Source organism: Leishmania panamensis (assembly GCF_000755165.1).
Source record: "Leishmania panamensis strain MHOM/PA/94/PSC-1 chromosome 19 sequence".
NCBI lineage: Eukaryota > Euglenozoa > Kinetoplastea > Trypanosomatida > Trypanosomatidae > Leishmania > Leishmania panamensis.
This window is the reverse complement of record NC_025864.1, coordinates 394,857-422,460: the sequence shown is the minus strand read 5'-3', so window position 1 is coordinate 422,460 and position 27,604 is coordinate 394,857. Positions and strand designations below refer to the sequence as shown.

The 27,604-nt window shown below is 60.8% G+C and overlaps 3 protein-coding genes and 1 pseudogene across 3 annotated transcripts, besides 1 other annotated feature; all 4 read right to left on the bottom strand.

Moving 5' to 3' along the window:
* Window positions 1-1,863: 1,863 nt before the first annotated feature.
* Window positions 1,864-5,808, bottom strand: LPMP_190960 (hypothetical protein; the record flags this gene model as incomplete). The annotated part of the gene is made up of 1 exon (XM_010699789.1): window positions 1,864-5,808. One exon carries the CDS (start codon window positions 5,806-5,808, stop codon window positions 1,864-1,866), a length of 3,945 nt encoding a protein of 1,314 aa, XP_010698091.1.
* A 299-nt stretch (window positions 5,809-6,107) lies between these two features.
* Window positions 6,108-7,589: a repeat region.
* A 1,269-nt stretch (window positions 7,590-8,858) lies between these two features.
* Window positions 8,859-9,332, bottom strand: LPMP_190950 (annotated as a pseudogene).
* A 243-nt stretch (window positions 9,333-9,575) lies between these two features.
* On the bottom strand, window positions 9,576-21,083 carry LPMP_190940 (hypothetical protein; the record flags this gene model as incomplete). The annotated part of the gene is made up of 1 exon (XM_010699788.1): window positions 9,576-21,083. One exon carries the CDS (start codon window positions 21,081-21,083, stop codon window positions 9,576-9,578), a length of 11,508 nt encoding a protein of 3,835 aa, XP_010698090.1.
* A 1,957-nt stretch (window positions 21,084-23,040) lies between these two features.
* On the bottom strand, window positions 23,041-25,869 carry LPMP_190930 (diacylglycerol kinase, putative; the record flags this gene model as incomplete). The annotated part of the gene is made up of 1 exon (XM_010699787.1): window positions 23,041-25,869. The coding sequence occupies one exon, from the start codon at window positions 25,867-25,869 to the stop codon at window positions 23,041-23,043; it is 2,829 nt and encodes a 942-aa protein (XP_010698089.1).
* Between the last annotated feature and the right edge of the window lie 1,735 nt (window positions 25,870-27,604).

Genomic DNA, 27,604 nt, shown 5'->3' with positions numbered 1-27,604 from the left:
AAGGAGGTTCGTTTACCGTGTATCTATGACAATTTATGCATGCATGCGCCTTAGGAAGTGCCCGACTCGTCGTGCAGTGGCACTGAGCACGCTTGAGGCGAAATGGTGGCGATAGGAGGTGGCACAAATTTTCGGGAGCGGGAGAGCTTGAGACTTTCCTGGGGAGGGGAGCTGCTCCAACTCTCTCTGCTGTTTTGTGTGCTCGTATGCGTGTAACCACTGCAGCAACAGGGTGCTGTCGGAGGAAGTGGGGAGAGAGACGGGAAGGGGTGGAGATGAGAGACTGTTGGCGTCACGGAGAGCGAAGGTGGGTTGCCAAACAAAGAGAGAGAATGGGGGAGAGTGATGCACGGCGGAGAACATGAGAGAGAGAGGAGCTGATAAGCGCATGCGCAACTCTGCGTGTGCGGCTCGATACCCACACAGGCATTGTCACGGTAAAAATGCACACTGACGGAGGCGCCATCGAATGGTGTGTCTTGATGCTTTTATATCCTCATATCCTTTCCGATCTACCACATACGGTGCCAGCCTTAAGAAGGTGACAGGAGCATTTGATAAAGAGAGAGAGAGAGTGGGTGTCAGTCGTTAGCAACATCAGTAGGGGTTTCTAGACTCCGCTGGGAGGCATGTAGGCAGAGATTACATGTATAGGCACCCCCCCCCCCACACACACACACACACGCACACGCACCCAGCCAAGAGAGGGGAAAGACATCCAAGAATGAAAGGAGAAAACGAGAAGAACGCCGTAACCAATCCACATAGGGCGCGCGTGCGGGGGACAACAAGGGAGGTGGAAAATATAGGGGCAGCCTGGCGCCAAAAGGATATGCACATGCAAAGATGGTGTGGCCACACCACGCCCTTTGCCTACTCTTCGCTCTCCCCCTCTTTCCCCCCTTCCATCCTCACCATTACGCGAAGGGAGACAGACAAGGAGAGAGAGAGTGTGTGCGACAGTGACACACTCACTCACAACAACGGGGAGGAAGGCAGGCGAGAGCAGCAGCAGCAGCAGCCCGCTGCCGTTGCCTCCCTCTCCCCCACCGTATATCAACCTGTGCAATGCAGATGTACGTACTAGCGAGTAACAGGCGCAGAGGCACTTTACCCACACACACATCGGCCACCCATGCACTAACCTGCAAACCACCACCACACGATAAGAAATGAAGTATATGCACAGCCACACGCGCGTGCATGAGAGAGAGTGTGTAGGCTTCCAGTAGTAGTAGCGGTAACTCAAGCTCACCAAGCAAAGACAAGCGAGAATGAAGAGTAGAGTAAGAGGACAATAGCCCAAACGAAACAAGGAGAAGGTTACACCAGAGAGACACCCCACACACCCACCTGCACACTCAGGTGCGGGACGAGCGCATGCACACATGCGAAGGGGAAAGATAAAAGTCAAAGAGAGGAATTGAAGCTCTCGCCAGCCGCCGCCACTGCTGCTGCTGCTGTAGATGCTTTTCTTTCCCCCTTTTCGTTTTCTGGCTTATAGAGTCTATACAGTGAGTCGAGGCATACAAGTGCCTCTCACGCACTGCCGTCGCCACGCATCCGCCTCCGCACGCTTGGTCCGCCCCTCATTCTCTCTTCCACTCGGGGCGTACGCACAGGCGCCGAGTACCTACGACAAATCGAGAAGGAAGTAGACGTAAAAGCGGTGCTCGCAGCTGCGGCAGCAAGTCGCGGGATGCACAGCAGACATCATGGAGGAGGGGGTTGGCAGCATCGGTGCAACGCGCTCGTGTAGAGCTGGTAGTATAGGCTGTAGGAGAGAGGTCGAGCAAGGAGATAGGGTCACGGCAATCGGATGGAGGTGTGTGTGTGTGTGTGAACGGTACGACAGCCCACCCGCTAGTTTTCCCGCAGCCACTCAGGTGTCGACCTCCCAGACCCGTCACTCTTGCCTGCATCCAGCTCCTCTTCTATCACTTCTTCTTCCATTGGCGCCTCATCTATCTTTTCCTCGTCATACACACCATGTGGTCGCGCCGCCCTACTGGTGGCGGGGTCGCACTGACTCATACCACCGGTGTAGCCACCGGTATCACTGTGGACACTGTCTGCTGCCTTCACCGCGTCGGTGTTATCGAAGACCTGCCAGAGCCTCGGCGGCGCCGCTCCTTCTCTGCGCCCCTGCTCAAACACACCCTGACAGAGTTGCCTGTTGTCCGCGTCTATCTTTTGCAGTATGGCCTCAATGCTGCCGTGGGCGGCATCTTCGTCCTCGATGGTGTCACACGATAAGGCCAACCGGGAGGGTCGTGATGGGGTCGTTCCAGCTGCAGCAGCGGAGACCGGGATCTCGTCACCGGCTGCAATCCTGTTGCCCGTCTGCGTTAGTGCTGGCAGTGGTTTGGAACCGCGGTGCAAAGCGTTCGCGTTAGCATTCTCCTGTCCCCTCTTGCGCTCACCAGCGACGACACCGCAAAGACGCTCTCTGGTCGCGTCGACTCCACCCTTCGCACCTTCCGCCGCAGTCGTTGCCTCTGTGCGCTGCTTCAGGGAAGGGCGCAGCAGATCTCGAAGCGACCCTTTGCGCACCGCTGCAGCGCTGCTCCCCGAAGCCGGGGAGCCACAGCCTTGTCCGGGCATCGGCGACGTCGACGCCGGCGTCAGGCGTTTCGGGCCAGTGTTCCCGACGACGTAAAGGGACTCGTGGGCAGCAGCAACAGAGCTGGTATCGACGTAGTTAAGCCCAGCTACCGCGTGATTCGCCTTGATCTGCTCGTTGCGCTTCTGTATCCGAAGCCACAGCTCGTCGATGCTCGCCTGCAACTCCTGCTTGCGGTCGTGCAGTGCTCTCTTCTGCTGAAGCAGAAGGTCAGCCTTCGTGACTTCGTACTCTGCGAGCACTTGCTTCTGCTCTCTCTCTGTCACCCCTACCCTCGCTGGTGAGACGGAGGATGCGCGTGGCGACGTCGTGCGGGAACTGCGGCTTGACTGCGTAGCGCCACCGCCAGCACCGAATCCACTCGCTGCAGATTTTGAGCAGCTGCGCGCGCCCTGTGCGAAGGCAGCTGCGTACACGGAGATGGCGGTCTTGTGCCTCTCCATCGTCTTTGCATTAGCGTCACGGCTGGCACAGAGCGCCTCGTATTCCTTTGGCGTGATGGAAGACAGGCGCCTGTGACGCACATGCGCGTCGAGTTCGCCACACTTCACCTCCATCAGCTTGGTCGCCGCGCGTGTGCGTTTGATATTCGCCTTGAGCTCCTTCACAGTGCGTAGCAGACTCGTGCGCGAGTAGATGCCCTCTTTGAGCTGCCTCTCCTCTAGTTCATCCGCCGTCGGCATGCGACGGTGCACCTCTTTGATGGTATGCGCGGCGCGCTTGTCGCGGTTTTCGAGAGCACGACGCGCGGCCGTGACCTCCTTTAGCTGCTGCCGCACTTTTTGCAGCTGAACATCTGCCCGCACAACAAACGTCTGGACGCACATTCCCGCCGTCCCGGCGCCTTGGCGCGCGTATTGGGCCTCGAGATGCTCGTTTTCCTGCCGCAGCTTAGCGAGTCGTGTGTTGACGGAGCGGCGGCCACCCTTGGCGTCAGTCTGCTTGGGAGATGCGTTCTGCACCGATTCGGAGCGCTGCTTGCCGCCGTTGAAGCCCGTGCGTCTCCGCACTGCTCCTGCAGCGTCAGCGGAGTGACGCTGCAACGAGGAGACCGCAGCATTGCCCAACTTTCCCGCTCCGACCTTCATCAAGGCGCGCTGCTGCTCAATGCGGCGATCCCACATGGCTATGTCCTCTTGAAGCTGCGCCACGCGCGCCCGTAGCGCCATCCGCTCATCCGGCTCAGGTGGGTCGTCGTCCTCGGCAGCGGCGGTCGACGTCTTTGTGTACCCTTTGGTCTTTGCTACGACCATCTTAGCAAAGGGGAGACCTCTGGATGTGGTAGCCGACGTCTGGGAAGAGTTCAACCGCGGGAGTGAGGGCGGTGGCGGCTGTTTCGCTGTCATGTTGCTCCGTGGCATTTTCTCTACATGACTGTTGCTGTCGTCGCCCTCGCCGCTAGCGGTGCGTGGGCTCTGTGGGTCGTAGACACCATTGAAGAGCCGTGCATCTATCGTTTTGGAGGCAGCGCCGCTGACTTGCCGCCGCTGACTGACGCTGCGCACGGCATCATTGCCTGCTGCCAGCATCTTTAGTGACGCTGCGGATAGAGCTGACATCGATGAGGTGGAATGACTGCCTGAGGCTCTCAATTTCATAGAAGCCGCTGAGTCGCTTTGACGGCTGCTGCTGTGATCAGTACGGAAGTCAGGCGGCACCGCGCCTGTGTGTATGCGAGGTAGGCTGGGAGGTTGCTGTTGTGGCGGCATCACTGAGCCGGTTGCGGTGCCAATGCTGTCAGACCTACCCAGCAGCGAGGTCCTCTTCAATGAGGTGCGTGGGGTAGGTGACATAGAGGATGATGACGCTATGGCAGCATTGTGCCACTGAGTGCGCTGGCGGTTGGTTAGCGACGGTCCCACAAGGGCAGATGGAGTGGGACTCGTGAAGGAGTCCGATGAGCAACCTGAGGGCGAGGAGGTCATCCGCTGCCGCCGTGCTGCCGCCTCGGATGGCACGGTAGCACTGGCACCTAAGTTGTTGTGATCCACCTTCCCTTCCTCTTCGTCGTCGACCGCGGCCGCCGCTGCGTCTATCTCAGCTGGGGTGCGGCGATGACCATGACCGTCATTACTGACCAGCACATCCAGCGAGGTGTAGTTCGACTGGTGTAGCAGCTTTTTACCACTGTGAAGTGCAGCCGAGTCGCTGCAGGAGTGGTTACGCTCGGCGGAGACGTTGCGCGTGACCGCGGTCACAATGCCAGCCGCCACAGCGGCCGCCGGAGCTGCTGCAGTGGCGAAGGGGAATGAAAAGGTGTTGTGCCGCTGCCCACAGTCGCCGGTATCATCATCATCATCTGTACTGGAGGATAAGGGCGAGGAGCTTCGCGAGGCGTGGGCGACAGCTGTGGCGTGTTGCGGCAGTTTTGCACCTATTGCTGAAACGCTGTTACTTTTAGCACTCGGCTCGTGACGATGTGAGGAGCGAGCGCGTCCCGGGAGCGACGAAGTACTTGACGTTGAATGGGGGGAGGTGCAAGAGATCGCCTCGGCGTTGGTCGTCGACGTCTCGGGCGTAGGGATCCATTGCGTTTGTTTCCCAGCACCGCTGACGACCACCTGCACCCTATCATCGGCGTGAAGCTCTGCGTACGCATCCTGGGCACTAGAGGTGATCTCGTGTTGCTCAGGTGCTTGGGGAATAAAGGGGCGCGCAGAGGTGAGTGTAACGGCGTTGGGGTCTTTTGGCGACGCGACGGTGCGGAAGTAGCCAGACGCGAGCACTACAGCGTTGGGGCTACCGGCAGTGGCAAAAGCTCGCCGGCCTTTTCGGGATCCGGCAGCACGTCGAGTGCTACCGCAATCCTTGGCGGGGCGGGTAGCGGGCGAGTGATGCCGGGACGACGAGGTGGACGAATGCCAGGAGGAGGAGGAGCAGAGCTCGTGTGCTGACGGCAGCAACAGGTCAGAGGAAGATGATTGGTAGCTAGAAAAGCTCGAATCCAAGGAGCACGTCGGTCTTGGCGGAGGATTCATCACCCCAGACTTCTTCGCTGCGACACCACCAAAGCCCACCGCTGTGGCGGTTGCCACACCGCCGTTCGAGGCCGTTCCGTGGATGGCAGAAGAAGAGAAGTGCGGTGTTGTCATGGAGGCCACGTGAGACGAGAACGACTTGCCGGCGGCAGAGGCGATCTCGTCATTCTCGAAGTCGTCCTCGTAGAGTTCATCGTAGTCATTCATCTCGACTGATGATGCGGAACTCTAACGTAAGTGTGATGAGATGTGAGGAAGATGCACGAGTGAGTACGCAGTCTTGCAAGCCGCCGCATTCGCAAAGAGGTGATGAGGGGGAGGGGGCAGAAAAGAGCAAGAGAGATGAGCGGAGCTGCGTGCGCACACCACAGCCTTGGGCACGAGGTTAGCTCGCGCCTCATTCTGCCAACACGTGGGTAGATGTTCATGTGAGGGTGTCGACTGACAGAGAGCGAGACCCAAAGAATAAAGGCAGCAGCGGAAAAGGTAAAAGCGATAATTTATTTTCAGCGGGTCCACCTCACGACGAGCAAGTCCACAACGAGATGCATGCGCACAGCCACAGCCCACCCTATGCCTCTGTGTTGCACCACGGCTAACTCGCCTGGCCGTCCAAGACGGGCCGTTCCTGCCATCGGGCCAAGCGCCTAACCGGCTCCTCTAGTCCTTCATCGCCCCTTCTTCGCATGCGTGCTGCACGATCCGTGCCAGGCGGACTCGGGCGGACTGTGCGCCTTGATTCAAGCAGCCGCACCCATGGCTCTGCTCGAGGACGGAGGCGGCGGCGTCTGCCGTGCGGGTAACAGGGGAGGGCGTTGGCCTGGCGTCTGAGACCGATGACCAGGTGCGTTGTCTATGCAGTTGGCGTCGGGGATTCTGACATTGCCGATTTTGCAGTCGTAGCATCTTCGCTGCGGCGCCCTTTGGCTACTGCGGATTAGACAAGCTGAAGCGAGTGGTGCACGCGACGGTCGAGTAGCGCCAGCATTGGGGTCCACGTGCGTTGTACTGTGCCACCCTGCACCGTTGTAGGGCCCGTGCCAAGCGCCGTGGGGAGGGAGAGGGTGTCTGTGATAACAGCCACACGTATTCCTCTGTCTCTTGGCTAACCTAGTTGTCTTCGCAGGAGTTCAAAGCGCAGCCCCATTGCTTCACACTCAGCTCGATAGCTGCACGCAAAGGGGTCGCAGCCTCCTGTCGCCGGCTTTTCTCCGGCCGGAGAGTCCGCCTTGCAACCCGCCAGGGAGTGATGCGCTGGAGTACACGCGACCGCTGCGCATGAGGGAGGCGCGTACGCGTGTGGAGCTCCGAGGGGGTCGATGCCTGCATACCCGTGTGAGAGCTGCCAAAGTGCTGTGGCTACACCGTCATCCGGCGGGCGCGGCGCCGCGGCACTACGGGGTCGGGGGCAAGGGATCGGCCTCCTCGAGCAGGTCTCTGTTGTCTGCGTATTTTGGCGTATCCGTGATGACTGCAGCTGCGCTGGCGTGAAATGGGCTCAAGGGGGCCTTCCCGCAGTTTTGGCCAGCGCCATTCCACCATGTGGTGTCACCGTAGAGTAGCTCTGATTCAAGCAGTGCTGTGTAGAAAGAGCGGAAGACGTTCGTTGGCAGACTCCATTCGTGCGGGCAGGCTGCCCCCCCTCCCCCCAGCTTGGCAAGTCGAGTCGTGGCTGCTTCGATGACCTCCGCAGCGTGTCGGCCAATGGCACCGATTGGCTGGCGGTCCACGCCGGGAGGGCGAGAGTGACAACCCTCTTCCAAGTACATGCGCGCAGCTGAGAGCTGCAGTAGGCTGCGGGGCCGCGCACCAGAGTGTGCGTACCTCGTTATGAGGAGGCGCTCGGACTCATGGGGTGTTCCAGTGCCCAGTGCTCTGCCCTTTGAAGGGCGGATTGTGGTGTGGTTCGTATGACCCCCCTCTCTGCGGAGGACGCGAGGAGTCTGGGGCCATCAGCAAAGAAAACGTGGCGCAGTCCGAGGGCCTCGGACTGATCTCTGTGGGCAACTGCGAGGGAGCACAATGCGAAACACAACAGTAACGAGAGGACTCAGCCTGCGCTCGAGTGAGGATGTTGTCTCGAGCTTACTCCTTGTTTATTCTTTCCCTCGAGACGCACAGGCAAATATACACATGCGTACAGGAGCATCCACGCAGAGGGAGAGAGAGTGATGTGAAGAGGCAAGGAAGCAGTATTTAGGCGAGGGTCAAGGGGAGAGGAATGATGAGGGGGTACGGGAAAGGGAGGAAGGCCTATTCGTGGGGGTTTTGTCGGTGCAACACGATCAAGTAGAAGAGCGACCGTACGGCATGGAGAGGGCGCTTGCACAGGTAGAGAAGGGGGAAGGGCAAGACCGGCTCACCATCGGCGGCGCTTTCCTTGGTGTTCTCTGCTTGATTAGGGAGGTGTGGGGGGGGGGGGGCGGGCGGGAGAGGGGGCGTGGGGATGGTAGGAAACCACTTCTGCCGTGCTTCATTCCTGCGGTACTTTTTTTCATGTTTCAAACTCCATTGCTGAGCAGTCGAGCTCAATACGAAAGAAAAGCGGGGGCACAGGCCCACTCTGCGTGTGCATGATGGGGGAGGGGGGGAAGAGGGCGACTTGAGCACCCTGCGGCGGTCGCAGTTCCCCATGCGAAAGAGGAAGGAGCACGGCAGTGAAACGCCGAGAGCTGCGCGTGTACCTCTACACACACGTGCTTCGGGGTGAGCTCGCGTGCGTGCTGTTGCTTTACTCCGCCCCCCCTCCCCTCCCCTTTGTCCTCCTCAGCAGCTAGTCAGAAGAAGCGCAACAGCAAACGAGTCGAGGGCCGCAGACCTCTTCGTATTTCCGTTGTCGCGTATGACCTCCGAGGGGGGGGGAGGAAAGGCAATTAGCAACGGACGCATCTCTGTGCATCGTCGCCTTGACCCCAGCAGACACTGAAGACACCCAATCCCTTACCCCCCTCCCCCCACAAGCATGTGTGGAGTCACGTCACCGTACCCAATCCGTGAACCACAGCACGTAAAAGAGGAGGAGCGCCACCGCAATCATCAACCCCCATCCCAGGTTCATCCACTGGCCACCGAACTCGGCATTCTCAAAGTCGAGGTAGTCCCCTGTCAAGAAGCCAGACTTCCTTAAACTCCGTGCGCCACCACCCGCCGCCGCGGTGCGGTGGGCGGTGCGGCTGAGAAGGGTCTGCAGCTTCTCCGCATTTGCTTTACGAAGATTCTCGTAGGTGTCAAAGGCGCCGCCGCCGCTGACGTCGGCGTTATGCGCGTCCACTCGCTGGTGCATTTCCCCCCTTTTGGAGATGTACGCGGGTGTGCTCAAGGAGGAGAGAACGAGAGCAACAGGGAGAAGTACAAGCGGTCCTTCCATGTGGAGGAGATTGAAAGAGCGCATGGGGTGGGGTGTGGAGTTGGTGAAAGAGCGCAACGGCGCCACGCATGCCTTGTTCACCCACGTGGTGGACCTCTAGGCGCTTCTCCGGTGTTTCATCTCTTTTTTTTCTTCCTTTGCTGTTGCACCCAGAAGGTGCCGCATGCGCGCCTACACACACACACACATGCGCTTGTGTGGTCCACTTCACCTTAGCAAGCGGCCGTGATAATCAAGTCGGTGGAGCGGGGGGCGGGGCGGGGGAGACAAAGAAAACGAAGAAGGCACAGGGAAAGGGAGCGAAGGCGACAACCCCCCTTCTTCTCATCTCTAAGAGAACGGCGCATGCGCCGCTTTGCGCCACCGCTGTCGCTTGGCTACTTTTGCTTCCTCCCTTTCCCCGGTGTCACGGCTAAAGGCCGCGAGGGAGCCGCCAACTGAAGAAAAAGGCGCCAAGTGGCTCTCCATGCACAAACAAGACGTTCCCTGTTGCCACACACCAGGCACTGTCGACTGTGAGGGCAAAGAGGGAATGGACAAGATTTACAGAGCGACAGACTCCCACACAAGACGCAAATCGAGTGATCGGTGACGGCGCTGACCCTTCTCACACGGTAAGAAGTGGTCGCCTGGCCAGGGCGTCGTCATGCGTCAGGATACTCCACACTCGCCACCACAGCCACCGGTACGGCGACCACGGCAGGCAGACAGTGACGATGTAGGCAATAACGAGGAACCACAGCACGCTGGGGTCCGCCGCTGAGGAGCCTGTCCACTTGCTGGGGCACCGATAAGGGACGCTACTGCTGGTCGTGGTGGGCACTGATTTTGAGTCCATCGCGTCCGCGGAGCGCTTGTCTAATGCGGGCGACCGATGGCTGCCACTAGTGTCCTTCCCATCGCTGGCGCCGCTTTGGGTAACGCGGTTGAGCCGCTCGCTCTGCGACTGCACCAAGCGTACCGACGGAAACTGCTGTTCTTCTTGGGGTTGCGCTGGCGGACGCGCATGCCACACACCTGATGGGGCACCAGTGCTGGGCGAGGCAGAGACGGCGGTGGTGGCCTCCGACTTCGCCCACGCTGGTGGCTCTGCGTCATACGCGTAGTACCTGCCGTTCTGGTAAAAGTAGGAAGGGTTGGTGTGATGCCCATGAGCCTCACCCACCCCCTCACGACCGCCGCCTCTCTCCGTGGCTACTACTGCAGCGCTGTGACCGAAGAGTTGTGTCTCCACTGCCCCCGCAACTCCCGCGGCGGCGGCTTCGTTGTCGCCATCCATAGTAGGCTGCAGCGGTTCTAGTGGCGGTACTGCGGCCCCTGTGGACGCAGACGCCGCCGGTTGAGAGAGGCCGAATGATGCCACTGATGCGGCATAGGTATTCATCCATATCGCGCGCGCCACTCCTCTCGTGACTTGCCAAAGCACCAAGGGTGCCTTGTCACTCTCGTAGTTACTGCACTTTGCTGACCAGACCGCACCTCGCTGCTGCCCTACCGCCGCGGTAAACACTGCCTCGGCAGGGCTTCGCTGTACTACACGCCCTGCTTCGAGGTACGCCACATACAAAAGTGCGTACGCGACGAGCAGCAGCACGACCCACAGGGAGAGCGCCGTGGAGTAGCCGAAGAAGAAGAGCTGGCACCGACTCAGAAGCGATGCAGCCGCGCTCTGCAGGCGCAGCACGCGGACGAGCACCGCCTGCGCTGCACAATGCACCCGTCGCCCCTCGAGTATGTCCAGCGTCGTGGACTCGCCGAGGGAGTAGAGAAGGCTCACACGGTTGTCGATAGGTGGGACGTTGTTCTCCGGCACGGGGAAAGGGTTACGTGCGAGACGGGAGGCAGAGCGGCGGTGCCCTCTCCTACACCCATCAGTCGTGCCGGTCCTCTGCATGCCCCACCACCACTGTCGTGGAAGCCATCTGCCGCAACTGCGGCGGCTGCGGGCACCACGGTGTGAAGGCAGAGGCGTTAGCAGGCCAACTGTCATGCAGTTCAAAGTGCAGTAGCCGATGGCGAAAAAGAGAAGAGCGCGAAGGCACCACGCCGAGTACTCCGCGGCGGCGACGAGGAGCACGAGGAGCGGCAGTATGCGCCATCGCTCACGATGGCGCGCTGACGGCAAGATGAGGAAGCCCACGAACGAAGAGATGCCGTGGCTGGTGGTGGTGGCCAGTCGATGACGCCGGCTGCATTGGGTCGCCTCGTGGTCGATAGGCAGAAGCCACGACCACCGCAGAAGGTGCAGCAAAAGTTCGCGCGCCAGCGGCGAAACCGCGTAGGACGGCGACGCGGCAGATGCCTGCCCATTGAGCCCGCCGCGGCTCGCCGAGTCCACCCTCTGCGGAGACGACCAGAGCCTGAGTGAGAGGTCCACCTCTGTGGGACCAGCTGCTGGACCGATGAAGAGAGGCATTGGCATCAGCGTGTAGCAGTGCTGATGATGTTCCCATTGCCACTGCAGCAGCTGCTGCACCTGCCCGATGGAGAGGTTGAACGGCTGAGCAAGGTGCTGCTGTACTTCCAGCGGGGTTGGAATGAAGCCGGCGTACAATGGCAATGGTGCACTGGCGTTAGCGGGGGTGGCGGTTGGGGCATCACCGGCGTCTACCACGCCAGCACCTGCGCCACGCACGGGTTGCGCTGCAAGTGGCACAATGGATAGCACGGCTGTCAGCGGCGGAGCAATGTTTGCGGCGCGGTCCTCGGTCAGACGGGCAAGCGCGCTCGCCAATGCGCCATCACGATCGACATGCAGGAGAGGGTCCAAGTCGGTGGATGTTGCGGCCGAGGGGAGAACGATGCGCTGTGCGTCGCCCGTTGCGGCAGTCGAGACCTTTACCTTCGACGACGGTGCGAGCGAGGTGCCGCTAGGGTAGGACGCTACGGTAGACCTGGCGGGGGAGAACAGTCCGTGCGACGCACTCGATGCGTGGCTCCGTTGATCCAATGAAGTGGCCGCACTACGGACGAGATGCATCGCCCCACACGCGCCGCCACTAGCGTACCGGTGGTTGTCCGCCTCCACGTCGTAGAAGACGTTAGCAGAGGCGATTCCCGGTGCCGCCGATACTGGTCTGGCAGGCGTGCCCCCGTGTCTGTGGGCGGTCGCAGCTGCGTTGTTGCGCGCGCGTGTGTGGTTCCACGCAGTGTCAATTTCCCCATCGAGGCCCTCAACGGGGGACGCTGATGTGGCGCAAGTGCCAAGGTCACTACTCCATAAAGGCTGCTGTTGCTGTTGCCGTGGTGGTGGCGCAGATGGTCGACCAGGGGCGGGCATGAAGCCACGGTGCGAGGGAAGACCGAAGGTGTCGCTGCAATCGCTGAATGTCAATCGGCCTTCTCCAAGCCCCGATCTGTGCGTGGCATGGCGCAGTGAGGCCGCTGGTACGTCACCCGCGGCCACACGTTGGGTAGCGGCAAGTCGTAGTTCCATTGAGCGTGTCGTGCGCGGTGTTGGCGGCCCCGCCGCCCACCCGTCGCGCGAAGAGGAGGCCAGCCGCCGCAGAGGAGGATGGGCGCGTGAGGCGTCCCTCATTGCGGAGGGTTGAGGGGGTATAGATGTTTTTTCCCACTGATGTTGCTCATCACTACGATTCCCCATCCTCTGCCGCGCGGACTCGAAGTGTCCTGTGTGGAAAGACGCTGAAGTCGAAGCAGCGAGGGGTGGCTGCCTGCTACACGTGATCGACGGTTTGTCGAGGATGAAGGCAACTCCGCTGCGCACCGCTCGTGGGTCTCGAGCAGCCTCGTCGGTGCTGCTGAAGTAATTATAAGGAGCCGTCTTGAGCGCTGAATCACGAGCCCCGCTCCGCGCTTCTGAATAGATACCTTGATGTACCGTGCTCGAGACACCATCACTGTCAAAGCATTCACCGCACCGCTCCTGTTGCGCGGATACCGACGCGAGCGTCGGTGAAGTGCACAGCAGGCGGCTCGCTGCCCCATGACTGCTGCTGCCCCTCGTCCGACCAAGTCGAATCCCGCGTGTGGCCCCGTGATGGGTGCGATCACAAGGCTTCAACATCCGGTCCTTCGACAGTTCCGCGGCACGCGTCTCGAGGTACAACTGCCGTATAGCCTTGAGCGTTTCAAGGCGGTAGTGCGCTACTGCGTAGGCGGCAATGCGGCCACACAGCAGTGCGCACCTCGCCTTGCACGCGACGGAGTCGATCAAGAATGGCGACGTGCAAGCCGGAAGTTCGAGGCAGTTCAACCCGGCCCGCAGCAATGCGTACCACAGTCGGGCCCGATGACGCCACGTGAGGCACAGCCCGTCCATCTGATACTCGCGACGGAGGCGACAGCACTCTGCTCGGCGTGCCACGTCACTGTCCTCCAGTGACGGCAGCTGCTGTTGGGCTTTGCGTGGCGCGCGCGCGCCAGCGGCCGGCGCAAGTCGCCGAGTTGTGAAAAGCCCAAAGAGCCACCGCCGCTCCTCAACGACCGCCTCCGCCTCCTGCGGCTCCTCTGCGTCGCCGTTCGCGTCTTCAAAGCCGTACTGACGTTGCCGTATCCACGTTTCCTCAGTTGTTGGTAAAATGCGCGCCACTGGCGTCTGGCACACAAGCGCCAGCAGGTCGTTGATGTTGTGGATCGCGACGCACACTTTCAGTGTTGGCGCGTGCGGGACGGGTAAGAGGAGCACGAACGCTTGATCACGCAAGAAGAAAGGCTCTTGATAGAGGTTGATGCGCTCCAGATAGCTCGCCCACCCGCCCCGCAGCTGCGTGGGCCTGCGGGAGAGGAAGCACGACACCCCCTCGGTGCGACAGACGGCATGGCAAATGTCCAGCACTTCCAGTCCAGCACCGCCGATGACGTATGGCGGCCCCGATCCTGGCGTCCGTGGCACATGCAGAGAGGTGCGTGGCAGTCGAAGGAAGACAGTGGCCACGTCGCGCAGAGTGAAGCTCACGTTGACACCGGTGGTTGCGAGTCCTGCGGCAGCAGCGCCATCGAGGAGCTCCTCCACCTGCTGTCGGGCTTCCATATATGCCTGCTGTTTTGCCTGCTGGCGAAGATGTGCCTCGGCTTGGCAGACCCGCGCTGCATCGACAGATAACCCGCGGACCTCTAAAGTGGTCGACTCAGGCGCAGAGCAGTGCCCGCCGAGGCGGAAGTCCTGTGCATCTCTCGCTACCTGCAACACCCCTGCTGTCTGATGCCTCACAGGCGGCACGGCTGTAGTCCGCGGCGTCCAAGCTGCGTAGCCAACGGTAGCGAACTGCTGTTGTTTGCCGTCCTCCTCCACATCGCTTTCCCGTACTGGGCCACTGCCCAGGGAAGCACTAGTCATGTCAGCTGCGGCATCACCTGCCTGTCGTTCGAAGCAGTAGCGCTTCGGCATTGATCCCCAGAGGTAATTCTCCTGCAGGTGTGTGCGATAGCTGTGCAGTCGCTCCTCCTTGTCTAACGCCCACCGGCGCAGCTGAACTCGCTCGCGGACCGACAGGCCATCGCGCCACGCCGCGGAGTACGATGGCATGGCGGCACCGTAGCCGGCACAAAACTTGTGCAACTTATGCGTGCCCGCCCCGCCAGAGAGAGTGTTACGTGCAGCATCGCCATCAGTACTGCGCGGCGCGAGTGGAGGGCGACGACAGGACAACGGTCCCAGGCTGTGCCCCGCGGTGGCAGCCGCGCAGCGGGCACGACGCATCGCGAATGGCGTCTGCATCTGCGTGCGGCGTGGCGTCACTGGAGACAGCGAAAGCTCTGCAGCGCAGACCTCGTCTACGCCTTGATTTTCTTCGAATCCCGCGTCTGCTTTGAGGCCACCGAGACGCGATGGTGGCACGGCGGCCCTCACAGGATGCAGGGGTGCAGTAGCCGCTCCACAGCCCAGTGATGAGGCATCACAACAGTAGTACGAATGTCGCCTTCGTTGCTGAAAGGCGAGATCGTCGGCTGTGGCGTCGCCAGCATTCTGACATCCACCGTCATTGCCATAAAGATCTCTGCGATGGCCGTTAGGGCCCGAGGTGGTGCTCCGGAGTAAGTTGTACGGCTGGTCGGTGCCCGGCAAGCACAGCGCGCTCGTGCTGGACTGCGAATGATCTGCTGCCGGTATTGCAGCACCATAGCGGAGGTTCGGTGCGGAGGATAACTCGCGAACGGGTTGCCACCACGCGGCATCCATCGCCGAGAGACCACGCGGTCGTACACGGCTTGCGCCCTGACCGTTTCCGTGGAGGTGCGGTACTGAGCTGACGGTGGCAGCCGTGTTGTCGTACTCGTCGATGAAGAGGCTGCGACTGAGGTGACGCGCGTCGGCTGCCGAGGCGGCTTGGCCACCGCGACCGCTGCCACGCCGCGGTGCCAGAGGGGGCGGGAGCAAAGAAGGGTATCCGGCGCCGATGGTTTGCCGCGCTGGGGCTGTATAGTGGGCACTGCGGTTTGACGTCTGCCCCGATAATGGCGGCGCGCTTCGCGCAGCGGCGAACGAGGATGGCAGTCCCAGCGGCGTCGACGGAGGGTAGAAGGGGCTGCGTGGATGCGACTGGGGCTCCTGCGTTTGCTCGTACGTTTCGTGTCGTGGAGGAGAAGAGAGCCAGCAGGAAGAGAAGGGGTGCCCTGCCACGCCGCCTGAGAGCCGCTGTTGTTGCTGCGGTCGTTCTGCCATCTGCTCCGATGCACCTTGCACTGTTTTGCACGCGTTCCACGTCATGGAAAAGTAGGCTGATGGCCGGGCAGCACTCTGAACGCCGCGCGGGGCGATGTCGCCGTCGCCAGTGGCGGTTGGTGTAGCCGTGTTAGCTGCGATTACAGTGCCACGACGATCTTCACGCTTTTCACAAGTTGTGTGTAGAGCCCCAGCATCATCGAAGAAGCACTCTTGCGACGGTGGCGACGCTGATGGGTGCTGTTGGAGTGGCAGCCACATGCTTGCCGAGTCGCTGTTGCTGCTAACCGAAACCCCGGAGGCGGAGAGGTCCAGAGTCGACGGCAAGACGCGCGAGTGCGGCGCGGAGGCAGCAGAGAAGCCGGTGGCGCCTGTGCTGTGCTGTCGTGAAGCGGGAAGAGGCCGGCGGTCTTGCGGGTGCGTGTGCAGCAGCCGTTGCTGCTCCGGCGTCGGTGCAGCTGTTTGGTGGGGCAGCTCGGTGCCTTGGTCAAACGACGTGAAGAAGGCAGAGAAGCGGTGCGTTGGCGTTGGCGTTGCACTGGCGCCAGTGCAATGAGCAGCGAGGAGTGGTGCCAGCTGCTGCTGCTGTTGCTGTACATGCTGGGGCAGTCCACTGGCACGTTGAAAGGGAGTATATGAGGCAAAGCAATGTGGTGGCGGTGGGGGATGCGGTGGCGCGCCCACGTCGAGGTGGTACGGCTGGCTACTGTTCGCGGCAGGCGTCTTGTGCGCCTGCGTCAGGAAAGGATTGAGGCGGGACGCCCAGAGGCTGACTTGTGGGGGGCCGCTACTCCTGCTGCTTTTAGGATTGCCGCTGGTGCCCAACACCCCAGCGTGGCGCTCCGCCGCCGCCGCATACGTTGTCGGCATCGCCACGCCACGTCTGGGTACGCTGCCCTCCGCATCGAGCTGTTCCTCCGCTATCCCAGTGGTCTCCACTGTGGTGTGAAAGGCGGAGGGAAAATGAAGGCTTCCGCCTGTGTGAGTGCCAGTTCTTGTGGCGGTTGCGCTCGAGAATGGTTTGTCGGCCCAGTTGATTGTTTTGGTTGCTGCCTGTGGTGCATCCCGAGCTCCGGCAGAATAGCCCGGTAGCGCTGCTGCGAATGCACCGCTGCTTTGCAAGTTAAATTTAGCGTCGTCACCAACACCGGCACCACCACAGCCGCGACGGGTGTTGTCTGCCTGCTGGGCTGCTGCTAAAACTCGTGTCATGTTGGTTCCTCGTGGTGGCGTCCACCCCACCGCTTGCGGCGTTCGTGCGGATGCTCGCGTGCGGATCGGAGACGGGCAGCGCTCGAGGTAATCGTCGTCGCCATCAAAGGAGTCCGCAGCCGTCTCGATGGACGCTTCGTTGTCAGATCTACTCTTCACCGCATCACCCCCATGCCTGCTGCGGGTCACAGCAACGCTGCAGTCGCGCAAAAACTCAACAGAGCCCTGCACGCTCTCAGGCGTCAGATTGGCACGGGGCCGACGCGCTTTGAACGCGCCGCCGGCCTTGAAGGAGGACGGCGACTTCCGCTGCTGCGCTGGCCAGGCGTCAAAGGTGAGCGCGATCCCACCACGCGCCAGCCGCACCGACGTGGCCGTCGCAGGAGGAATAGGGGCGCCTACTCGCTCCTCCTCATCAAAGTCCACGTTGACATTTTTGTGTCCCATCTGACTCTTCTCGTTCGGCGCCGTCACCGTGATGGACAGCCGGTCAAACGTTGTAGTAGTGCGCGGCACTTGAGCGTCGGGACGGCGACTTGGCGAGGAGGGTCGCGTGAGGGGTGGTGATGCCGGGCCAGCCATGCGGTGCGGCCCCGCACGAGAGTGGTCGCCACCCGCAGAGTTGAAAGCAGTGGGCACGCCTTGTTGCTGATGGAGGGTGGCGAAGGAGTTCACCGGCGTGTGGGCCTGTTCTACTCGAATCTCCGGACTTGAGCTGGATGACCGGACCAGGGAGATCGTAGTAGCAGGCGCAGCGACAGCTTCTCTTTCGCATTCTCTTCCTGCCGGCGGTGACTCACTCTTCTCCTGAATGTTTGGAGGAGCAGCTCTGACATTGATGGCGGCTGCGCACGATGGGCTCGCTGTCGTTGCAGAGGTAGCAGCAGTGACACCGTCTTTGGCACCGTTGACAGGGTAGGGTCGCAGTGGTGCCACTGGAGGCATCCGTCTGCTCATGTCCTTCTTGTCGTTTGAGGGCCTGGCGTCGGCGTGGGCGTAACCAGCAGCAGTGGTGCTTGCGCTCTTCTTGCGTTGTGACGGCCTCAACGACGACAGCGTACCGTCACGGGTTGGCAGCACCCCATCAAACTGGTCCACTGATGTGGGCAGGCATGCAGCTGAGAGGCCGGTGAGGTTTCCCTTCGCACCGCGCGACGGCGGCGACGCATGTGGGAAGATGCCTAGGTGCACGGCCGTCCGCAGCCCAACGTCGCTCACGCAATCTGTGCAGCCGAGCATCACCGGCATCCAGTGAATTGCTTCCTGCTCCGCCGGCGTCCGCTGCACTGGGATTGAGAGCCACGTGTGGTCGACGAGGCCGCGACAGGAGTAGTCCTGGCTCAGCTGAAGCTGCGTCGCCTCACGGGTGCCGTACTGTCGCGCCCCATCCGAACTTGTGCCGCCGCCTGCAGCGGCGGCGGGGTTGGCATGCGACATGAGCTGCGAGCTGTCCAGAACGGCTACAGAGATGACGGAGCGTATGCATCCGTACCGCAGCTTGTGATGTGCGAACGACGACTGCGAAAGTGCCTTGAAGAGATTCACGGCGGCTGCATCAGCGCCACCGTCGACCGAAGCGACTTCATGCGAACTTCGACAGCTCGGGGCCGCGTCGGGACTACCCACAGTGCGCGCGCCATCAGGTAAGAGAAAGCTGGGGACATGCACCCCCTTCTCCGTAAGGTTTTGCAACCTCGTTTGTGGGTTCCCGGAGATGCTGTTGCAGATGAGAGACACCGATACACAGAGGAAGCCGTCTGTGGCTGAGACGAGGTCGCCGCATGGTTGCATCGGCGTTGCTGAGGAGGGAGGATGCGATCTTCCGTGCGTTGTCGTGGCTGTTGTTACCCAGGTCTGGACTGACGCTCGGTCGGCACGCTCGGGAGATGGTGCACGAGACGGGAATGACATACACACGAGATCGCTTCGGCGACCGATAGCTGCTGCGCCACCGGCACCATCGCCAACGGCCAGCTTGTCGGTCCTGGGCCCTGGCGCCGCGCGACCTAGAGACAGCACTTGCCCTGTCACGCCTGGCATCTGCGATGGTGCACGCGGCTGCACCTCCTGAGTCTTCTGTTCACCTACTCTACGGCGCCTCACTTCCGCAGCGGAGGCGGGGGCTGTCGGCGGTGCGGCCGACGCAGCTGTCACTGCGCGGTGGAGTTCGGTTTCGCAATAGGTATGGTTCTCTCCAACGCCCCGCGAAGTCGTCGCGAGTGGCGATGTGCTTGACTTTAGCTGTGCCAGCCGCAGCACGCCGCCTCCGCCGCCACCAGTGTCGTCTTGTTGGCGCTGCAGCGCTGCAGCGCCTCCAGTCTCGGGCGAGATGTCAGAGACCAGGCAGAGTTGCGCTGTCTGCGGTTTGTACGGAGCACGATGCGATTGTGCATAATAGAGGGCATTGTGGTCCTTCATTACGAGGTGGTAGCAGTTGCATGGGGCCAGCGAGTAGAGGAGGCGGGTAACACCGACGTAAGAGACGCCAGAGAACCGGCGCGGGAACCAGGGCAGCCGCGGGTGGTCCTGCTGGTCTGAAGGCGAGTGCACGGCTGACGTGGTGGCGGGCGGCGACGGAGAGGGCGCCCTGTCTACTGCCGCTTCCTCATTTTCCATTGCGCCTGTGTCAGCATACGGCGAATGCGCTATAGCGTAGTTTGTGAGCACCTCGTGGCAAGTGCGAAAGAAGCGAAACGCGCTGCGTTGCTCTGCCGTTGGCGCTTGCTCCGCCGCGCCGCTGGCACTGTGGCCTTCGCTGCTGAAGAGCTTTTCGATCGCATTGGCCACGTCGTGATTGCGCCGCAAATTGTCCCCGGATAACGGAGAAGCCACCTTTACTGTTGGACCTACCGCCTTTTCCCAGTCTTCACCATCAGCCTCGCTCTCACTGCTGTTGCAGGAGCCGCACGACGGCGTGGCAGTGCTCGTCGCCTGCCTCACCGACTGCCCTTTTCGCCACCACGTGTGGTAGCTTGACCGGCCGCGGTGTCGCTGACGCCACCGCAGCTCCTCGCGTTGGCTCGTGTAGTACTGCTGCTCGGCAGGGCGGAAGCGGCTAAGGGGAATACGGTAGACAGAGAAGTAGAGCGAGCGAGCCTCTGACACTGACCTTGGCCGCGATGCCGCTTGTGCAGGCTCATCGCTGCTGGGAGCAGTGGACGATACTCTGTAGGTGTCGCTTTCCCCCGCCACGTGGCGAAGGCTGCTGCACGACGTGGCGGGGCGCGCTGCTTTTGCCGCCGAGTTGCCACCTCCACTCCCGTCGACTGGTACGTAGTGAGTAAAGTTCCCTTGAATGACAGAGAAGAGCTCCATACGTGTGTTGGTGTTACCGCATGCGCCGCTGCCCCAGTTTGCCTTCTCAGTGGTAGCACCGACTTGGTGCACGGCTTCACAGGTGACGGGACAGCGGCCGCTGAGCTGCATCTCGTAATATAGAGCCTGCTGCTCTGGCGTTAGGGCCCGAGAGAGCAGAAAGATCGAGTCGTAGAAGCGAGGTGGCATGGAAGCACTGTGTAGTGCCTGCGTCATGACGTGAGCGACGCTCTCCTCTTCCTGTACCGCACTGGTGGCTGCATTGTCGTCCATGACGCGGATGGACGGGCGAGCCGCTGAGGATGCGGCGGGGGCTGCGGTGGCGGAGTCGGCTGCTACTCCACTCATTGTCGCTGGTGGCGCTGGCTTGACGAAGGTTGTTGCGTCTGCTACGACTGACGCCGGATCGATAACGGTGTTGAGGTGTGAAGGAAAGGTCCGATAGCGCAGCTCCTCCGGCAGGAAACCGCTGAGGGAGGTGAGGCAGTGCAGTTCATCATCGGTGACGGCCTGGCTGCCAAGCGATAGGGCGGTGTGATGCGTGACGACTAGAATGTAGGCGTACTCTAGCGTGTCCAGGGCTTCGTAGGGGAAACGGGCGTGCAGGGTGCTCAACAGTGCTCGATGCACGGCGTCGGCACGTTCCTCGAGGGTTATCTTGGCACAGGAGGACGCCTCATCTGCATAAAGGACGTTGTGCTCTCGCGTGGCTGAGCTAGAGGGTCTCGCACGCGCAGCCTCCGTCGTTGTTTCCGTCTTCAAGCCACTGTGTGACAGGGGCGCGTTGTGCTTGCCGCCATTTGGCTTGTTGCATCGAGAAACTGGCCTAGCAAGCGCTGACGTTGGTGCTGAGGCCGAGGGGCCAGCGATGGTGCCCAGGTTTTGCCCGAGAACCGGTGCTGGCACCCAGACGTCCCGCAGGTGCAGCCGGAAGCAGTCCACATCCGGCTCGATGAAGATCATCCTATCTATTGCGGTCTTTTAGTGGAGAGCAGCAGTGCCCAAGGAGGTTGTCTGAAGTTGCGCAGACTGATTGAGGGGTTCACGGGGCGTACCAAGGCGGCTTCCTACCCCAACAAACTCACACTACAAGTTGCGTGAGAGGATCTAAGAATGCACCACCACCGCCTGCTGTGCTTCTCTGCCTGAAGTGTGCGTCAACGACATCAAACGCGTCAAAGGCGATGAAGTGGCACCGCTGTGGGACTCAGGAGGGAGGCGCGTGGGCGTGTGTGTGTGTGGGGGTGGGGGGGGGGAGGAGTGAGGTGCCGCACTCATTTTCTACTTCTCTCGCCCCATGCAACGCGAGTCAGGCAAGTTGCAGAGGAAGAAGCCCCGGCACACAAACGTGTGTGGGTGTTTGTGTGTGAGGGGGTGATGGGGGTGGTGGCAGAGGGTGAGTCTCTGAGAATAATGCGCGGAGGGGGCTGCTTGTGTGCCCTCTAAGTCGGTCTATATAAGGGAAACAAACACGAACCAACCAAACCAAGGAAAACAGTCGAAAGACGCCGGAGGAGTGGGGGGTGCGGCCCGAGTGGATTCTGCGAGCTGCGCTGGCGCAACGTGTGCCTCTGACGGAGAGAGGGAGGAGAGTGGGGGAGGAGGGCCTTGGACTGTGCTGCGGGCGAGGCAATGACGGATACGCGTACTCTACGCAAGCGCTGGCGGCATCAGCCATGATGGGGGGGATGAGGGGGAGGGAGGAGTTGATACAGAGAGAGAGGGGGGAAGGAGAGCAGTAGAAGAGAGTGGCACACAGTGGCAGTCCGAGAAGCTCCAGGAGGAGAGAGAGACACACACACACACAGAAAAGAGGAAAGACAGCACCTCCTCGCACTTGCACACGCGAGCGAGAGAGGAAGGGCTGCTACAATGTGCGCCTGGCTGTGCCCCATGCTCTACTCAACAATAGCAGAGAACGAAGCAGCAACAGAGACAAGGTGCGTCTCTCAGTGCAAACGCAAGGGGGGGGGTCATTCTCCGTTACACAGTACTATTTACTCAACGCTGGCAACTGAGGTCAGTAGGCTTACACGATTTATACATACTGCACTGCCTTCAGTGTCACAGCGCGTGTGCGTATGGGAGTGTGCATCTCCTCTGACGCTTGCCTGCTTATTATGCGATTCTCTCTCGCTTGCTTGGGTTCTCTCTGCATGGCAGTCAAGGAAGAGTCTGAGGGGAGAGAGGAGAAGCAACAAAAAGAAAAAAGAACAATAGGAGAGAAGACCGTGCCAGTGGAGCCCTTAACTCTACGGGGGTGGGGGTGAGGGTGGAGGCCCCCCCTCCCTTCCGTGCCTGTTTTCTCTTTTGTGCAGTAGCGCCCGGGGAGTGGGGCATGCGGTGTGCGCGTGTGCACCGATGATGGACGTGTCGGCATGCCCAGGCAGCCATGCAGCAGTACACAGACGGGTGGCGCCTCTGCCTATCTTAGCAAGGAGGGAGTGGATGGGTGGGGCATCACTGATAAGAGGAGGGGTTGGAAGTCGATGAATACGCACAAGGGGATGAAGGGGAGGGGAGGGGGGGGGGTTGCTGTGGCAAAGGACAGACAAAACGAAGCCGAGGAGAAACACAGGTGGCTGACCTGACATGCAGTACGAGGGGGAGAAAGGAGGGGGGTAAGAAGGCACGCCCCCCCCTCTCCACACACACCTGCGCCTAGAGAGAGAGAATGGGAAGGCGGGCGGGTGGCTGAGTACAGACAGACCCACGCGCGCCGTTGGTCGGCAAAAAAGAGCAGAGCACTAGAAGGAAAGACAGAAGAGAGCCAAAGCCGTCGATCTCGCCACGAACGGCGTGCTGCGCGCTCCTTCTCCGCAGCCAAAAGAGAATCTGCACGGGCACACAAACGCCCATTCAAAAACAAATCTCGCTCGAGAAGATGCGCCCCCTTATAGCGCGCGTGCGTGCCTCGGGCCTATGCATCAGGCCTGTTGCTACTGACGGCGTCGCTGCAATCCCCTTTATCGAACCACTGCTGCCCGTACCGCGCCAGCCGCCTCAACGAACTGCCGAGTACATCGCGAAGTCTGTGGATGCGTCGACCGGGTGTGTGTGGCGCCATGTCGGAGTCGGCCGAGAACAAACGCGTGCGGCTGCCGTGTTGTTGCCTCAACTTTTGTACAGTGAGGCGCTCCCGAGTTGTGCCGGGAGCTGCGCTGCCAACGGACACCGTAGTCGTACTGGGTACGAGAAAGACAAGCTTACCGCTGAGCTCCACAATGGCTGGTACGGCTTCGAGCACTTCACCATCCGCTTCCATGTACAGGGCTTCGCCTGCTTCAGACGACGCGTCTGCTAAGCTGTTCAGAGGAGCCGTCGTAGCCCTGGAAGGAGAAGGAGGCATGCTCGTAATGAGAAACCGCTGGCCGTCGAAGGCGCTCGTGTTGCGCCAGTGCACGTGCCGTCCTGTGTAGAGGGAGAAAGTGCCTAAGATGAACGGTAGGATCGTCGCCACCCAGTTTGTGCAGCTGAGCAATCCGTCTGTTGGATTCGCGTGTGGTGCGACGAGCATGCCACCACCGTACCAGCGCCCGTTCGCAAAGGCGATCATGGACGACGGCAGCTCCACCCATGTCAGCGAGGAAAAGTCGTCATCACTGATGCTTGTCCCGGTCACGAAGTCGACGCATAGGGCCTCACTGTTTACCCTACAGTGGTGTTCGCTGATGCGGTCATCGTTGGCTATCTGCGCATTCATCTTGCATCGTATGCGTTGGTGCTGCTTCTCATCTTCCCCCCAGCTCATGATCGCGACAGCACCTTTGTCGGTGGCGGTGCAGTGGGTACTTGAAGTGAGCGCCGGTGCGCCGGCATGACGTCGTTCTTGCTCCTGCTGCTGCTGCGTACAGTGAGCCTCGAGTTCGCTGCGACTGATGTCGAGGAGCTCCAGGACTTGATGGGAGGGTGTCTGCAGCGAGCATCGCTCTTTCTTTGCATGTGAAGGCGGCATTGATGTGCGCGCGTGCTGCGCGTACGCTGCCGGGCCGTTCTTGGTCTGAGCGGCTGCCGTTGCACGTCGAGCGAAGGAGTTAGCAGATGTGTCGGAGGAGCCACCCGAGTGGTGGCCAGGAGCGATGGTGTTCGACACCATGCGCCCTCTCCACCCCAGTTGGGCATGCAGTCGATCCAACTGCTCGCTCAGGAGTGTGAAAGGAGCAAGGGAAACAAGACAGTGAGGCGATCCTAAAGGAGACACTGATGCCACATCGGCGCGCAGGCTTGCGGAGGTCGACTTGCAGTCTGTGTCGCTACTGCACATCCCAGCCGCGCATCCGTCGCCGCTGCGATTCCCTTTCTGGTTTGCCTGATCTTGGTTCACGTGGGTCCCGGTTGCCTCGCCGTCCGTGTCGACGTCTTTCATCCATGTCACTGAGGCAACGGGCAGCGGCGCACGCGGAGGGAGCTTACAAACATAGAGTGATTTCGGTGTCATGAGCAGCAGCGAGATCAAGGCTGACACGGCGAAGAGTACTAGGCCGCCGAGCATGGAGATCCACCAACAGCGCTTAAACCGTTCCCCACGCTGAATGACGTCACAGGACATGCCAGCGGAGCACTCATTGATGAAGAATTGTCGCGTGCCGGTCCGCAGAAACTCAATCCGGCCGATGTCCACCGCGTACGCCGCGCATGCCGGCAATGTTGATGGCGCAACAGGTGAGCTCGAAGCCATAGCGCTGCAGCCCTCGTCCTCCAGGTGTGCTCTGGCAGCATCGCTGCCGTCGCCACCGCTGCTGCTGCTAGCGACTGGGAAGAGCTGCCGTGCGAGTCCGTCGCGCACCACGTGCAGGGCATCCTCTGGAGTGCGGCAGCACAACCCAAGCTTGGCAAAGTCGGACCCGGTTCCTCCTGGCACATACAGAACAGCGGGAAGAAGGTGAGACAACACCGCCGCCTCGCTCTCGACGTGTGTGTGCGATGTGGTCGCAACAGCGTCAGCACTAGAGACGCTGCTCGGCGTCAGCTGTGCGAACCTGTCTAGCGTTCCCATGCACAACCCGTTCGTGACCTCGCTCAGTGTCCCATCGCCACCAACGACGAGAAGAATGTGATGCGTCAGCGGCTGCTTTGGCCTGCTGCTTGCCCTGGTGGAGGTGCAGAGCGGCGGCAATGTCCGTATGTCGTTGGTGTTCCCTGCAGTTTCTGAAGAGTTGCTGCCGTGCTGCGTCGGAGGCATCCTTTGGCCATGTGGTGGCCGCTGGCGATAGTCGTCGAGACGCGAGGACAGAATGAGTTGACTGAGCGCGTGACTCACCACCTTCGGGTGCCCTTTCTGGTCCGTGCGAATGATGAGGGTACGCAGCGTCACACCACTGGTAGAGGACGCCACAGAGGGCGGTGTGCAGTTGACTGACGTCACCGGACTGGCCACTGGTGTGGCATTCCAGACGGCACTCGCCCCCGATACAGACGGCGCTGGTGAGTTGTATCCGCGTTCCCCTCTCTCGCTTCTTTGCGGGGACGTCCCGGGCCCAAGCTGGTGTGAGGGAAGGCTGCTCAGGAAGCTGCTGCTACTCGTTGAATGCACTGCATCTCCCCCAAAAGATTGGCAGAACAGCGACTGGATTCGATCCAGCACAGCTGCTCCTCGTTTCCCGCCACTGGTCGGATTGCCCACCACCCACACGTGCAAGTAGCACCGCGGCAACGGCGTGGTGTGCGAGAATGGATTCGCGGCGGGCACCTTAGTGAGGGTCGCCAAGGCGCCTGCGCCCGTCTTTGGTGTGGATAACGTGAGTACCATGGATTAGGTGAGTGAGGCGGGGGGAGACAAGGTACGACGCGTTCTTGTGTACGTATCGAGAGAGAGAGAGGGGGGTGGTGGTGGGGGGAGAAGAGGACAACAAGGCAAGGAGCCTTCTCTCTCTCCAGTGATTCAGCACTGCACACTCGCACACACCCGCGCAAACGACAAGAAGAACAGGAAGGAACGACGAATGAGGAGTTTGGGGCTGCAGTTAATCCATTCCCCTCGCGGGGGCTTTCGTTTAATAACGATGCCTTGTATGCTATGGCTCTTCACAGCGGTACTTCTGCGCCGCCTGGATAAGGTATCGGCCTTCCCTTCCAGCGTGTGCCTTGCCGCAGTGGTCACACCGAATACTGTCTTGTTTCTTGTTGCGTGCGCTCTTCGTCCGCACCCCTCACTTCCCCCCTCTCTCTGCGCTGTGCTCTCCGTGGTTTGCAGAGGCGTCAGATCGGCAACAGTGGCGGCCAGTATCCAAAGGCGAGAGAAGACCAACAAAGGACTCTGCACGCACGCGTGCTTGAATGCGAAGAGCGGCGAGTCCACTTTGAGCTGGCTTTACTCACCTTTGCAGGGAAGTAAGAGAAAAGAGAAAGAGAGCCCCACCACCACTGCCGCGTAGTCAGATCGGTTGTTCCCCCTTCCTCACATCCACACACACCCACACACCCACACGCAGAGGCACCGGGGGAGAACCGAGGGTGTGCTCGTGCGTGGGAGCGGGGAGTGGCTTTATGTAGGGGAAGGGGGAGAACATACGGAGGCAAACATCCCCGAGGGAAAGAGGGAAGTTTGAACTCGTGAAGCGCAGCCGCCGTACCGTGTACGCGCCACACCAGGGGCCCGCACGCCCTTTTTAGCACGAGAGTGGGGGGGGGGGCGGAGAAATTAAAGGATGGGGCGCTTTCGCCCGCTACGCATGCGAGCGTAATGCATCTGTGCTTCTGCCGTGGAAGACCAATAGAGAGGGCAACAGAAATGAAAGTGAGCTCACTTCTCGCAGTCACTCCCCCTATCTCTCCAGCTCAGCTGCTCTTCTGGTTTACTCTCGTTCACCCTGCCTACACGCGTGTTGGCGCATGTGCACACGCAGGCGAAAGTATGAAGAATATGGAGAGAGATGGGGGATTTCAGCAGAGAGATGGGGGGATGGCCCAGCAGTGATCAGTGGCAGCGGCCGGTAGTTGCTGTTATGCATCTTCGACTCACATGGCGAAGAGAGAGGGACAGAGGGGTGAGTGGTGGAGCGAAGAGGGAGCATCCGTCATACAGACAACCACATGCTTGCTCTACTGCGTGTCCCCTTCATTAGCTTATCCACGCCCTTTCACGGTCGTGTACCAGTGCGTGGGTGTCCTTCGGCTGAACCAGCGGGAAGGGGCAGATACAGACGCGCCATCACCCTTCTTGAGACGCCTCTCTTTCACTCTCCCGTTCACAGCGGCGCCACAGAGGCATCGCCGGAATGCAGAAGAGGAGGAGGAAAAAGGGGGGAGGACAGCGGTCATAATGGGCCTCGGACGAGAGCCTGTATGTGTGTGTGTGTGGGGGGGGGTGTGCAAAGCCACATCTACACCCGAGTAAGCACCAACGAGAATCCTTTTCCTTCAGCGTGTCCATACCGCCACGAACCAGTAAACAAAACAGACGCCTACACACACACGCACACGCACACAGCCACAACTCACCTAATGCCTCTGTGGTGCGCCGCGGCTATGCCAGGGAACTGAGG